The 16,506-nt window shown below is 39.1% G+C and overlaps 1 protein-coding gene across 1 annotated transcript; it reads left to right on the top strand.

Moving 5' to 3' along the window:
- Positions 1-10,257, top strand: rassf9 (Ras association domain family member 9). The gene is made up of 2 exons (XM_061252680.1): positions 1-176; positions 6,789-10,257. The coding sequence occupies exons 1-2, from the start codon at positions 130-132 to the stop codon at positions 7,993-7,995; spliced, it is 1,254 nt and encodes a 417-aa protein (XP_061108664.1). The 5' UTR covers positions 1-129; the 3' UTR covers positions 7,996-10,257.
- The last annotated feature ends 6,249 nt before the right edge of the window (positions 10,258-16,506 follow it).

The following is a 16,506-nucleotide window of genomic DNA, read 5'->3' as shown; positions in this document are numbered from 1 at the left end:
TCAGAATTGGCAAACTTTTTTCTCCTGTCCGGTTTTGTACTGGGCTATTTCGAGTTACCTTATAGTCCTCGCTATGTCGGCTTTTTGACTTGAAGACCCGGGACAGTTTGTAGAGTTTTGAGTGTTGCCATGGCACCATTCGGAAGAAACTTTCTTAAAGCACGATTGAGAAACAGGTACTTAGAATTTAAATGTTGACATATTTTGAACGATTTACCCCCATGACCCATTTCCTGCTTTGTCTTTGGAAATAAGTACTGTGATTCTGATGATCAAATGTCCGGTAATCTGATCCAAATGTATGCAATAGGAGTGCACTTTTAAAGAGGTTGCCTTGGCATATGATAGGACGCAGTATAATGGTGGAATTTACAATGTAGGCTATATTGTATGTGATTATGTTTGAGGTTATGCGATTTTTGTGTGGACAAATGTGCATTCCAGACGCTTTGGTTAATCGTCACTGTTTTTTTATTTAAATTGTAACTTTGTTTTGCTGTATTTAGCTAATATGTTGTATTTGACGCTGCGATGTAGTGTATGGATATTATTAATAGAGTATTTGGAGTATTCTAACTTTGTATTTCTAATTTACATAAATTAAGGCTACTACTGTAGCCTTCTGTATCGCATGACCACTACGTTTTCGACATTTTGCAATCTATAGCTACTGTTTAAGCCATCTGCTGATGCGTATGATGAGGGGATAATAGTCCATACAATTTTAGTAGCCCGCAGCTGAAGCTGTCTGTTCCGATTGTACTTGTAGAGGCCGTGGGTCTATACAATATCTTCCATCAATAACAGGCCAACAGAAAATGCTCTATACACAAACGTTGTCCTTTAAGATGTTATTTGCGTTTGATTAGGTTATTAAGTACTGAAAATAGTTTAGATCTATTTTACAGGTTTATGAAGCTAAGTAGTAATCTACCCTACTGTCCCAGTGGTGGTGGTGATGGCAATGAAAACGACGATAATTCGACTTTCAAGAATTTCAGAAACGGTTGCTGAGCAACATATTGGCTTAAAGATATGAAGCAGATTGAATTGTTTGCATTTCATTTCAAATAAACTGAAGTAGTCTATTACGTCCGCAATTTAATAAATGTATTCTTGATTTACCAGCAATTACCCCTTTCCTAAGCAAAGTGCATATTGTAACGGTTTACCTATTTATAGTGCCTGGTTTTGACTGAAGGACAAACATTCTAAACCTCAAGTAGTCTACCGGTTTATCTTAGGCTAAAGCTAGGCCTACAACAGGCCTACGTGTTATTAGATTGAAAACTTTCGCTAATGATTACTGTGAATGTTTTCTTATGTGTGTTGTGTCAGAATAGGTTTTTTTTATACGCATGACAGATAGGCCTACGATCTTTGTTATGGATTATCAAAGTGATCCGCCTGCTCGTGCTTGTTCATTGTTCCGGTTGTGTGAGTGTTTCTAGTTGATTCGCCAGGGGCATTAGTTTAATTGGTTTGCAATTTATTATTAGGCGTTTGGTTTACTTTTTTGATGTTCCATATCGCTAAAAGGGGCAATCAAGGTTTGTCAGAAGGCCAGAGTGTTGAACAATTGATTTATTTTCCGTTGGCGTCGTCTAGTCACAGACACGTGAATTGCTGTTTACCGTCCCTTCCCAGAATCTTTGCTGTGGTTGAGATTAAAGAATATCGTTTACAAGTTAAATGGATCGAAATATCCCACAACCCCTATCCACTGCGCGAGAAACGTGCGGGCATCTCCTTATCTCAGCTGGTGATATATCAAAGTTGAAGTAAACTTTTAAAATGGACTGAAGTTTTAACAAACACTCTCGTTCAAAGAAACAGGCGAAGGAATATGAGAAAAGGCTTCCAGGCTTCATTAAGTGCTCGATACCACTTGTGTGCTAGTGTGTTGCCTTCGTTGGCACCCACACTGCGATTAATGAAATCCAAACTCAGATAGTTACTTGACTAGCCCTATGTTTAATCCACAGTAGCAAGGAGAAAAATGTCATTTCATGCATTAGGCAGTCCAATTTGATATATAACATGTGGGTGTATGATTAAATTATGTCTATGAACATGGGTGTTTCACAAAGTGTGCTACAGAGTACAGTGGTACTACAACTGAGGCTGAGCTAATTACAGGAAGGATGTGTGATTCCCACTGGTGGTACTGTTGCACCAATGTGCAAACAACTCAGCACAACTGGATGCATTAAGTACTTTAAGCAGAGTAAAGAATGGACAGAGTGCTAGCACTTGGCCTACATCCTTGACAGACAGTACAGTTTATGTTTGTATTGCAGTCCTTATAGTCATGGCAAGTCCAATGTTATCAGCGTTCTTTATAGATTTTCAAAACATTCTCTGAAATTGGGACAAAAAGTGTAATGTTTAAAAAAAGATTCCTTAGAAAACAAAGGAACAGATTCACGTTCCTTGGTAGATCTCTGACACTAAAGAGTGAGCTATGAAGTTAAGTGTGTGGGTTTATCCAAGAAATCTACAAAGAGGGAGCAAGTGTTTTGTCTTTTGGTGATCCGTATCTAAGAGTGAATCATCTAAGTGATGAACATATCCTGATAAAAAAGGAAGTTTGTTTTTTGTCCTGGAAGTCACTGCCTTAACACAATATGAGCCTGGATACTTGGTTTATTTTTAAACTATTGACGGCATGCCATATGGCGCTCATTGTGCATTTAAAACTCCATCTGCTATTTCTATTCCTGTACACCTGCATATATTAATGGATATGACTTCACAATATGAGAATAGTCGGCTGATGTTTATTCTTTTGTTATATTTTTCAATTTAACCTTTTTTATATTTTAAATACATTGCAGAATTATGGGTCTCTTTTATTGTATTTGGACAGTCGATGGTACACAATACAGCCTGCAATAAACTGATTGGGGATTAACTTTGTAGCGGCATGAAAATCAAGAAATTTCTATTTGGGTGCTCCTTGTGTGTGGCTGTTATAATTACATGATATTTACTTGGAATCTCATGAATTTTCTTATTTGGTGTTTGATAGTGTGCTTGGAGGAACAGTATACATTTGGATTAGTTACAGCCAGTGATCAATTCCTTTGGCAGAACTTACTGTTGTGTATCCATTTTATAACATTGCACTCAAGAACATCATATCAGTGTGTGACCCTCAAATGGTACAATTCAGAACATACTGTATTTTTTTAAATAAAGGCCTGTGCTGTAGTTGTATAAAGACATGTTTGCTGTGTGTTACTGTTATTTTGTTTACAATACTAATTGGTTGGTTTGTTTAGATAAACTTTAATGTATTTTTTATTTTACCATTTATTGATAATTTTACAAAACATTGAGATGGAAATTTCATGTTGAATTCCCCATTGTGAAAATACAGTTGCAATGACACTGCTGCAATGACCTGCCCATTCTGGAGGGCACACACTAGGACACACCCTGTCTGAACACATTTTTTACACCTGAATGTAGAGCCTAATATGAATTGCTCAAATAGAACAATGTCCTGAATTACAGTGTTAGTAATTATGCCCAAATAGTTACAGAATTACTGCTAACACTTTATATATATATATATATATATATATATATATATATATATATATATATATGAAACGATAGCAAACTGAAACTTTCCTTTCTTTTAAGTCAAATTGAAGTCATGCTGAATCCGAAGGAGTAGCACAGATTCAAGCAAGTGAAAGAGTAGGCTGTGAGTATAGGCTGTGTACCCTGTTCTTTTGCTAGCGCACCAGCTGCCATTTGTAGATGTGGATCCATAACTCTAAGTTGCAGCAGGATGTGAACAGTGCCCAGTGCCCGCCTGTTCTGTGGAAGACAAACACAGGTGCTTCCCTCCAAAATCCTGTGACTTTTAGCGCAGACAAGGGGTTGACCTGCTCTCAACAAACTCAAAGGCACAATGAGTTAATGAGCTCTTGCTACTGACATTTAAAAAGTAATTTGTTTAGAAACGGGGAAATACACCTTTTTTGCTCCCTCAGTAAACTCACAGCTGCAGAGATTTCATATGGCATGCTTCTACTCTAGAAAGCACCTGAAAGCATCGGCAAACAAACATCAAGTGGGAATGTGTGTGATTCAGCTGCGTTCAGTTTGCTCCCACAGATGAAGGGAGTGGGACCCTTAGATCCAACTCAAAGGTTTTTTGCTGTTTGTTGGGTTTGTGACATATTTGGGGCACATCAGAACTATTTAAATATTTCTCACAGGATATATTTTTTTTAATGCGTAGCAATGCATGTTTCTTTACCAGAATTTGTTTTGGAAGATGCGTAATGGAGCAAAGTATGCTCCTGCTTATTAATGTACCATTGAACAGAGACCCACGTACTGCTGCAGGTACAGAAGGAAAACTCAGATTTTAACATTGATTAACAAATAGCACATAGAATAAAAAGACTGCAGTTTAGAGATTGTGTGATTGTGACACACACACACCTTACCATATGTATATACATTTTTTGATAGTATTTTTGATAGTCTTGTAGGTGGCACTTGTGGGAGTTGTGGGAGTGTATTGTAATGCACATCGCATTCATGCACAGGCTGTGCTGCATTTTGCTTGCCTTCTACATAGCTTTCCTATTTGTCTTAATGACTTTATCCACCCAAAACCCCTAACCATTAACTAGCCAGATATGTCGCCGCATATATGCAGCACCCTCCATAACGTTCAGGACAAAAACCTATCATTTATTCATTTGCCTCTGTGCTCCACAATTGGATTACAGATTTGTAATTTAGAAAATCACAGGTGCACATTGTCAGATTTTTATAAAGGGCATGTTTACTTTTTGATTTCACCCCCCATTTCAGCTAACCGTAATGTTTGGGACACAGCAATGTTATGTAAATGTCTAGTCATGTTTAGTATTTTCTTGCCGATCCTTTGCATCTTGCAGGGCATCCTGTGTAATTCTGTTCATTAAGTCTTCTAGGAACAGTGATCACTGACAAATCCATACCTGACTCGTGAAGAGAGTTTCTGATCTGTCGGACAGGTGTTTGGGGATTTTTATTTATTATGGACATAATTCTTCTGTCATCAGCTGTGGAGGTTTATTTGGCCTGCAGTCCTCTCACCAGTGCTCTCTTTCTTCTTAATTATGCTCCAAACAGTTGAATTTGATAAGCCTAAGGTTTGGCAGATTCTCATCTTTTTTATTACTTGTGCGGACTAAGCGTTGAGCTGAATATATAGTGGTTTGTGTTCACTGAATTCAGTTTACTCACAGAGATGGCCTAAGCTGTCTGGGGTTGCTGGGCTAGTTTTTGGCTTCTCTGTTTTGTGTTTGTGTTAGTCTTTTTTGTGACTAGTATATATTTTCCTCTGCAAACTTCACAACCTGGCTATTTTTGGATCTGTGTATTTTCTACTCTATGTTTGAACAGTGAAGTAGATGTCTTTGAACTTGAAGTCTTGTGCCCAAAATTGATTTGCTTCATGCAAGGGTGGATTTGCATAAACCTAATATCATCCTACTTTCTGAAACGTGGCTTAGCAGTAAGATTTAAGACAATCTACTTCACTTATCTGTTGTATAGAAGCGATAGATGTTCAAGGGGCAGTGGTCTGGCTAGATGTCTCCTCTAATTTGGTTTTAGAGGCAGATGAAAGCAAAATGTATTAAAAATAGCCTTTAATAAAATCTGAGAATGTGCACTTTAGTCATGTGTTAATTGTGTGATTCAAAATCTAAAATTGTGGCAAATCAGAGGCAAATCAAGACATAATGGGTCTTTGTCCCAAACATTATGGAGGACATTGTAACATTCCAGAGGTAATTCATCACCTCAGAAAAACTCACACAATGAGCTTCTTGGGGTTGACTCATCCCTTGGTTATGTGGTGGTATCTGAGTGTAAGTGAACTGCTTTGTGTGACCCCTTCTTGCAAGGTGAGCTGTCCCCACTTCCCAGGCAGAAATTATCTTTTGCTGGACTTCTGCATGACTGAGAATCTGTGTCTGCATAGTGTAGATGTGAAACCCTATAATTAACTGCCATACTTTTATCAATGTGCACTCTGAGATAAAAATATAAACCTTCAAGAGCAGTTTTGCAATATTAGCTGTCAGACTTCAAGTCGCATGCACTATTGTGCAGTAAACTGCACATAATAGAATGCTATATTTGTCTGATTTTAAATCACGAGCACTCTCTGATGAATGAAATTATGTGAATATTAAATGCATGCAAGGGATACTGGAGAGCAGAATACATGAGAATGTAGTTGTCATTCAAAGACTGAGCATCTTGTCATGAAGTTGTATCCGAACATAGAAATAAAAAAAAGTGTTTTGTATTGCCGTTTTTTTTTTTTCAGAATAAAAACAATGTTCACAAAACAATTGCAGTGTTATGCAGTCTGTATCCCTTTTGAAGCAGGTCGTCCCCTGTCTGAGCAGATTTCTCATTCCCTGAGAGATTGTATTTTTTGTCATGAGCAGTCACCTACCGCAGGCTATCCATTCACTGATTGGAGAGTAAGCCTTGTAAGTTTTGGAATCTTAGAAATGAAACTGTAATTCAGTTATAGTTGAGTGAGGTTCCATGCGCCCTGAAATGCATGGAACTATAAAATGTTTTTGGTTACTTTTTTGTTTTTGGTTTAATATGAGTCAGCATATAGACCTTCATCCATTACGGGTTTGACAAAGCCCCACTCACTCATAACTATGAATGTAGTAAATATAGATTCATTGTAAATGCACTCATCTGCTGATGCCGGCTCAGTTACTGTTGGGTTTGTGTTACCTCAGGTCTGAAAGCAAAGACAAAGCCCTGCCAGCCGGTGAGGAGATCCAAGTGTGGGTGTGCCAGGAGGAGAAGGTGGTGTGCGGGGTCTCCAAGCACACCACCTGTGTAGATGTGGTTCAGGCCCTGCTGGAAGACCACAAGACCGCTGCGGAGGACAAGAGGTCCCTGCAGGGAGAGCCCAAGGAGTACTGCCTGGTGGAGAGGTGGAAGGGTTTTGAGCGGGCTCTCCCTCCGCTCACCCGGATCCTCCGGCTTTGGAAAGCCTGGGGAGATGAGAAGTCCTTCGTGCAGTTTGTTTTAGTGAAGGCCAGTGAGTCTGCATCGCAGTCCTCCGAGTCAAAGGGGGCGTTGTCAAAATCAAAAGGATCAGAACAAGGCCCGGCCCAGTATGTCAAATCGCTGCCTGTGGCCAGGCAGAAGAGGATGGTGAGAAAGGCTTTTCGGAAGCTGGAGAAGATCCGCAAGGAGAAGACGCCCGCCCGGGACAGAAATGAGGGTGGGGTTGCCGGCTTGGTCCAGCTCATCATCGCTCAGGATAACACAATCCAGCAGCAAATCCACAGAATGAGAGAGCTGGACCTGGAGATTGAGCAGATCGAGTGGGAGCTGTCGGCCAGTCCTCTCTCGAGCTTCTCCGACCAAACCGACGGGCAGCTTCAGGAGCACCTGTACTCCAGCGACGGCATGGAGCAGCTGGAGACACAACTGAGGAAGCACAGGGACCTCATCCAGAAGCTTTCCTGTGATATCGATTCAGAAATAAAGAGCAGGTGTGTCACTGGCATCCAGGAGCCACAGGGGGCAGCGGCGAGCATGGATTCGGATGCAGACGATGATGCCGAGCTGGAGAGGCTGAGGCGGGACTTGGAGTGTAGCATGCGTCAGGGTCTGGCCCTACAAGTTCAGGTGACAGAACTGGAGAAGGAGCTGAATGAGAACAAGGGAGTGCTCAGCTCAAAGAGCCAGGAGTGTGAGCACTTGGCAGTGCAGCTGAGCTGTCTGTGCACGGCGGAGAGCGCTGAATATACCGTGTCAGATGGCCTGAGGAGTCAGGCTCGGAGCGGTAGTGCACAGAGCAAGCTGGGTCTGATCCAATCACAGACAGAGGCTGCGGACACCGACTCTGACACAGGAATAAGCTCCACCCACAGCCAGGACTCCCTGTCACCCTACGGGGATATCCCTCCACCTCTGGACACAGACGTGTAATCAGTTCTTCAAAAAGAAACTTGTGATTGATCCATGCAGTGTTACAACATTCCTTAAAGCTAGAGACAATATTCCAACACCTTCCTTAATCCGGTTCTCAATGTGCTTCTTTTGCTGCTCCGTTCTATTTGCATTTGTAAATCTCACCAGGATGTGCTCATTAGCATTTTTATTAGATTTTTTTTATCCTTTTTAATATTTATAACTTTTGAAGGTCCCATAAACAAATGTCCTTTCAGCAATGGAAAACCAAAAAATTAATAAGCATGTTTTTTGAATAGTTCGTAAATTCTTTTAAAATATGAAATGTATATATTTTCAAAAAATATTTTATATTTTAAGGCTGTAATTTGCAAACATTCAGCTGTTGCAGTGTGCTGTACATATCTATTCACAATCCAACAAGAAACGCTAAGCTTGTTGCAGAAATCCATATTCATAAGTTGTCAGGTGAATGAAAATGACTTATTTTATATATGGTAATATAACCTGTATTTGTTATACCTACTGAGAAGTGCTGCATAAAACAACCCGTGGAATGTCCATACAATGTAAAACACAGTAATGTGCTTTCTCTGTCATGGAGAAATGTTTAATATATTTATATCTCTAATACGAAGAGTAACTTGACCATACATGTTGTTGTATATTAATACACATCCTATTTTTCTTTTCAGATTATTAGTTCAAATGTTTTTTTATTTAAAATATTATATTATATACAGTGTATTTTAGCATACAAATGTAGCCTTTATTATAAACACTCCCGTTCATCCATCCATCCATCCATTATCTGAACCCGCTTATCCTGAACAGGGTCGCAGGGGGGCTGGAGCCTATCCCAGCATTCATTGGGCGAAAGGCAGGAATACACCCTGGACAGGTCGCCAGTCCATCGCAGGGCACACACACCATTCACTCACACACTTATACACTCATACCTACGGGCAATTTAGACTCTCCAATCAACCTAACCTGCATGTCTTTGGACTGTGGGAGGAAACCGGAGTACCCGGAGGAAACCCACGCAAACACGGGGAGAACATGCAAACTCCGCACAGAGAGACCCTGACCGATGGGGATTCAAACCCAGGACCTTCTTGCTGTGAGGCGGCAGTGCTACCCACTGCAACATCCGTGCTGCCCACTCCCGTTCAAATATATGCTAATATTTTCAGTGAGAATATAAAAATAAAAATAAATAACAGTAAAATACAGTAAGAAAAAATTAGGAACTAGCATAAATGTGATTGTCATCTGAATTGAAACGTGGCCTATTGTCATTTGTGTTTGATAAAAAGCCACCGTTAAGTACAGACAGCGGGTAACAGATTAGCAAATTAGCCTCTCATATTTGAGGAGATAAATGCATCTTGCACTTAAATGATGTGAAACTATGCATTTAGTAGTTATCATACTTGATATGAGCCTTAGTCGTTACAGTCACATGTCATGACACGATTTCTGGAATTATGTCAGTTTTGTAGTTGGCGCTCTAGTGAGTTATAGAGGCAGAATTTGGACTGGTGTGAGGGATTTTTCCAGGTTGTGCTTTAAGGGCGTTTTATATAAAGTGTCCTTACATAAATCAGTACTTGTATTATATACTAATGCTTTCGCACTGTATGCTCATTGTTTTTCATAGTAGCTAAATAGTGGTTACTGTGTAATTACATTGGCAGTATTTTTATTCATTTATAATTTATTTGTAGCCTGTATTTTCTATGTCAGCTGAACTTCTAAAGTGTGGTTTGATTTGCCTTTTAAACAATATGTTTGACACTTGTGAATTTAAAATAAAAGCTTAGGTAGCGAAATCTGTTTCACCCTCTGCCATCCCGATGTGCCCCAATGTATGCCCCAGTTGGATGATCAGATTCCTGTGGAGTGTCAAAGCTGCACATGAAAGGTCCTCCTCTGACTCCATGCTATGCGATCTTAGCTGCAGTCTGTGGTGTGAAAAGAAACAGACTGGCAGATGTCTACATGCTCTTGAATTGGTGATAGGTTTTGTGCATGAATGCGGCTATGGTTGCATAGTTGGATATTCAAAATTTGGGTTTGAATGGGACATGTTCAGCCCACATTGGGTAATTGAAAAAAATTATAATAATAAAGAGTTTTTCTTGTGACATTGAAAGTACAGCCAGTAGACTTTGAGTAGAGGAATGCTTATTGTATTTATTGGCTCTGTGTATCAAGAGAAAAAAACATGAAGAAGCTGTGGGGGAAAGGATCGAAAAATAAAGCCAATTAAATCAACCTAATTAACCTGCTGTTGTGTCTTTGGAGGGATGTGATAATTCTGCTATGGCTATAGGCCTCACACGTTTGTTGATTGTCCCCTGTACCTATGATTATGGTTTCGTAGAACAGCAAACGCACCCCCTGTAGAGTGGCCATTTCCAACACAGTAAGGGGTTGAGTTCAGTCTCCTGCAGTTATGTCAGTTTAAGGAGGAAGACCATTTTGAAAACTCAGGACTACTTTTTGAAAACTCCACGTTATCACAGGACTACTAAGAACATATCTATTCTTTATGGTAGTATTACCTTTATGGTAGCATTTCATAAAACATGGACATAAAAGTTGCGTATTTTATGGCGACAGTCTGATCATATTCATAAAATGCTTTATTTTAATTATTTATTTGTACATAATTACACTTCTACCACTATGTGTACCACTATGCAAAAACAAGCACTCCCTTTCACCACAGGGAACATTAAATTGTGTGTCCACGTGCAAAGACTCCTGCTTTCTCCTTCCTGTTTGGAATGAAAGCAGGGCAATTAACACCTATTTTGTGTTGTATAATACATTTCACAAATTCCAATTAACCCTTACTGAACAGCTGATACTCACTAACCCTCACTGAATACCGTACCCTCCACTCACGCTACTGGTGTTCGCAGCCAGAGCCCCAATAGGCAGACCCCAGTCACAGTCTGTGGAAATTAGTGCCTTCTCATTCCAATGATTTTGATACATTTTTAAGTGATAATTCAGATGCTCACTGAATTTTTGTTTTTCGCACCATTCTCTGAAAACTTGAGAGACTGTTGTGCATGAAAATCCCAGGAGATCAGTTTCTTAGATATTCAAATCACGCTGTCTGGCACCAACAATCATTCCATGGTCAAAGTCACTTAGATCATAGTTCTTCCCCATTCTGACATTTGTTCTGAAAAACAGCTGAACCTCTTGACCATGTCTGCATCCTTTTATGCATTTAGTTGCCACATGATTGGCTGATTAAATATTTTCTTTAACAAGCTGGTATACAGGTCTACCTAAAAAATGATCAGTTAGTGTATACTAGCATAACTTGTTTTAGGGTTTTGAGTGGTTACTGTATATGAAAAAATACAGAACAGCACGATTGAAATTCCACAATTAAATTCTTGCTTAAACGTCAATCAATTGTCCATTTTACAATAAAAAAACATATCAAAGTGTCAATGTTTCACTAAGTACTAGTGCTGTTCAAGTGTTTATAAGCCTACGTCTTTCTGGGATTTCAATTGCAGCAGATATTGTACATATTCAGTGGGTTTAGTGTTTATGAGATTATAATAAAGTGTGTGGGGAGGCATTTGTTTTCAATATTTGTATATTTGAATAGGGTTTGGGCCATTTGGCTAACTACAAGTGCATTGGCAATTTTCCCTTCTTCAAAAAGGTCAAAATAACCCAGCTAAGGAACCCTACCCAAAACCTGTCATGATGAATATAATGAGTGTGATAAACATGTAGAGCAGCAGCATAAAATCACTGTCTATTTATTATGTCATTTCACTAGCACGCACTGTGGAATCATGCCAGAAGATGAACGCATCATATGCTGGAAACATAAAAGAATGAATAGGATATCGCCTCAGGGAACATGACAGCTGAGAATGAGAAGTGTGTGTGTGTGTGTGTGTGTGTGTGTGTGTGTGTTTTAGTGAAACTGGTAAGTTGTGGCAAAGTACCAAGTGTTTCCACAAAAAGCCTCTGTCTAAATGATAATACGGAAATGCTAAGCAGAGAAATATGAGTGAAGTCGCCCATTCCACTGCAGTATTGATAACTGCAATCACAAGCTCAATCACAATCCCTGTTCCATCAGCTGAAACCATCTAAGATGAGTTCACAATGACTTATTATGCGGCCAGGCTGTTTAGACAGGCTTAATGTTACTGTTCCACAAACCTCTCCATATCTTAGCAACAAGAGAAATGGCAAATGAAAGCGTTCTTCCTTGATGTGAGATGTTGTAAGAGCAGGTAAAACAAATGCAAATTCACAAAAATGTATTTTCAACAAATTATCCAGAAAAATTATTATTTCTGTTTATTTAGCCAAGCTTTAAAAAAGCAATATAAATCCATGTCTTCAAATCATATGCATACTTGCAGAAGGCATGTCTGTTCAAGCATCCTGGTTTAATTGCATCGAACAAAACAACACAGCTATAAAGATTTACATGCTGACACATTTTAATTAAACCAAAGATGGAAAAGCCAATCAAGGTGATGCACTGAGAGAACAACATGAAGAACAGGGTAAAAATAGAACTCAGACAACGCCAGTGGGAAGTTGTTGATTTTTGAAATGTACTTCTAAAATCAATTATTTATTGTGTTTATTTTTCAACATACCTCATGAATTAATCAAATTCAGTTTCTTGCGTGTTTCCTGACATTTGCAAGTCACACAAAAGCCAGGCTGTTTGAATTTAACTTTGTTTATGTGATATCTCAGCTTGGTTTATATGATTTGCCACATTCATTTTTTCTCTCTCTTTTCCATTACTACAGTGATATCAAATATCGCCTCTGTCAAAAGCACAACACCTTGGCAAAACTCTTAAAAAATTAATAAACTGACAGCGGATAAAAGCGCATTTTCACTGAGATGATGCACTTTACAGGCAAGTCATGGTGCATCTGTTTCAAAATAGAAAATCTAGATTCAGACTTCAGACGGACAGCAGCTTTAATCCCCACCGCCCATTAACTGGCCTCCCTTTAATTTCCGCTCCCGAGGAATAAAAATACCATTTAATTTCTAACACAGACATTAAACGATTTTTTTCCCATATTATTTTTATGAAGTCTTTGCTTTTCCACAGGTGTTCAGCGACTCTCTCTGCAACGGTCCTGAAGCCTTTCATTAGAGCAGGGGGGCTTGGACTGTGGCGCCGGGGAGAATAAGATATTCGCTCACGCGTGAAAAATGATGAAGCACCATCTTTTATGTGACAAACACCCAGAGACTACAAACACAGGTGTAGAGTTCAGGCATTTCCCCTCAAGTGCGGTGGATTATTTCCGTCAACAATGTCGAACAACACTTCCCATTACATAACATCAATATTACAATATTTATTCATGATTATTCTGCCTTTCCATCCTCTCAGGATGCACGTTCACAGGTAAACTGATGAGATTCGTGTTGTGCCGTGCCATAATATCCGTCTAGCACAGAATGCATTACAATGGTCTTTAGCATTTTGCTGACCAAATAATTCGCATTAGCTTTATTGAGCAAACATATGCCTTAGTCCAGTAACTTTTTCTTCACTGATGACAAATTTTCCTTTTTCCGCACAGATTTGTCTAAATATTTTGTGAAGCCACACAGGCAAAGTATCACGGCAAGGGTACAAGAGCAGTGCCAACTCTGGGACTCAAACCTGTGGTCTTCGGTCCAGTGGCACATCAGAAAGAACAACTGACTGCTATCAGCAGTGTCATCACTCTGTAGTACTGTACAGGACTGTGTGTTCTGCTCATATCAATATTGGCAGGACAGTGTGGGGACTGAAAGAGACCAGCAGACTGGAGAAAGGGTCATGGCTTCTGGACAGAGTAGAATTGGATACAATATGTCTCACAGTGCACTTTCAAAGGGAGCCATTTGTTTTGGACAGTGATTTTTGCAGTTATGTCTTTAAAATTGAACATTAAAGCCAAATAATGTCTTGACTCTGAGGGAGGGAAGCAAATATTTAAATATTATTGAAAGTCAGACATTTATTTGACAGTCAAGACATTTTTGTTTTGAAGTGGCTGTCCTATGAGCTAAAGGGGCTGGAAATAGTCAAAATAACCATAAATCATCACCACCAAATATCTATTCAAACTAATATAAATAACAATAATAACACACATTTCAAGTCCAACATCTGTATTCTGTCAAACAACGTCAGGATTGTATGGATGTGCTCTGGACTGCCTCACCACCCCACCTCCCTCCTCAACTCCCAAAATGTACTACCCACAGGTAAATTGTATTAGAGAAGGAGGGTGACTGGGAGCGGGATAAGGTTGGTACAGGGATTAAGAGCTGATAAAAAGCTAAATGCAAGCTCCACACAGAAAGGCTGGAGTCAGGATTCAAACCCAGGCTATTCCTGCTGTGAGGCGAGAGTCTATCCCACTGCACTACCATGCTTCCACATAGGTCATGCAACAAATCTCTCTATAAAAAATCTCTACATACAAATCTCCTGAAACTATGGGAGGAGATATGCAATGAGACTAAACATTCATGACCATTAGATCAGGTCTCTCTTGATCTCATACATGATCTGGACCCAATAGCTCAGGGTCTGGTCATAAACTGAATTCCTCCAATTTGATCCCCACGGAGGAATAGCTGGAAATGTTTAGACTGATATAAATTGATATTGCAATGCATTTGATTCCTCTAATTTAGCTGATGCTTAATACATACCATAATTACCCCATACAATGTAGTCTGAATCTATTCACAGATTTACCTTTACGGTCACTTTATGGTTTACAGTGGCCAGGAAGAGGATTACAGTTGAAAGCCTTTTCTTATACACTCACCAAGCACTTTGGGTGGTAGCAGTGCAGTGCATACAATCATGTAGATAAGGGTCAGGAGCTTCAGATAATGGTCACGTCAGCCATCAGAATGGGGAAAGTGATTTTGACCGTGGAATGACTGTTGGTGGTGATTTGAGTACTAGTAGCAGTAGAAGTCGAAAAAAGAAGTCGAATAAATAACTAATAAAAAGCTTGGTGAGTGTATAGATTTTTTGAAGGAGGTGCTTCGCATAAAGAATTTCTCTCTGTCAGACTGAAGTTTTGAAGTGGCCACTGATATCAGCCTTTGATCCAGTACAAAACTTCCAACTGGAGAAGTGCATCTTGGTTTCGTAGCAGATCTCAACGCGGTTCTTCACAAGCTTTGTCTTTGAAGACATGAATCTCTTTGCAAGATTAATCAGATTTCCTGAGGGCTTCCTGTTCGTTGATTCTGCATGTTGCCTAGGTAACAAAATACATGCTGCTTTTTGGAAGCCATTTACTTAACATTTTACTTAACATATCTGGCCAAATCTCTGTGTCATGGTCAAATCATCAATCATGAAGTAACCAGACAATTCTTTTTTTTATTCCCACTCGTATAAAACTAAAACCAACAGAAATTCCGGTATTCAATCTTACCCATAAGATTAAACAATTATTTCAAAATTACATTCAGGATGCCATTTAGTTTTATAAAAACTTATATTAAACCATCAATTACACATATTTCTAGATTATAAAATGTCAAAAGCAAGACCAAGGTCCAAGGGCACAGATTGTCAGGGCCAAAAATAATTGTGCTATGATTTTGCAGGGGCTGGTGGGGCCCAAAATACCTGCCGACATCCCTGCTTAAAAATAAGAGAATAGAAACACATCCCTGCTAAAAGATAAGAGAATATAAACACATCCCTGCTAAAAGATAAGAGAATAGAAACACATACCTGCTTAAAGATAACAGAATAGAAACACATCCATGCTTAAAGATAACATAATAGAAACACATCCCTACTTAAAAATAACAATAGAAACACATCCCTGCTTAAAGATAACAGAATAGAAACACTTGCAAAAAGGGAAAGACACTCCTGAAACAGAAGTGAACAGAATATAGCTGAGCCAGGTTAAGATACTTTAAATATATTCTCCATATCGTCCGCGAACAACCAATGTGAGTTTTAATATCATCTATATATACACTTGATGTGAGGCCACAACTATGTGCACATTTTGTTCTTGCTAAGAGTCAGCTCCTAATATGCAGTAGCTCACTATCCACAAAATGCTCTAGGAAATGGATGTGTGGCTGAAACAGGAAGTGTTTTCCTCTGAAACAGGAATGGATTTATCAGGTGGATCTCAGCCATTTAATTATGCATGTCAACAGAGAGACAAAAAAATGAATCATTACATTTACATTAATTCCTTTCGCACTTTTATCCACGATGACTTATTACATATTACTACATATATTTACTACATATTATATATTTTTGCTCTATTTGTCAGTCTAGTTTCCCTATTTAATGCGCTGGTTAGTTTAAGATAAGACTAACCAGCACATGATGACCCATTGCCTGACCAGCTGAGTATATAATAATTTCAATTTGGAACATCATTTTACCTGCCAAAGAAATCTGTGGGTATGTATCACTTGATATTTTGTCCCCACAGAAATGCCTAT

The sequence above is a fragment of the Conger conger genome, chromosome 8 (genome assembly GCF_963514075.1).
Source record: "Conger conger chromosome 8, fConCon1.1, whole genome shotgun sequence".
Taxonomy (NCBI): domain Eukaryota; kingdom Metazoa; phylum Chordata; class Actinopteri; order Anguilliformes; family Congridae; genus Conger; species Conger conger.
Note: the sequence above shows the minus strand (reverse complement) of the source record. Positions and strands in the feature narration are given on the sequence as shown.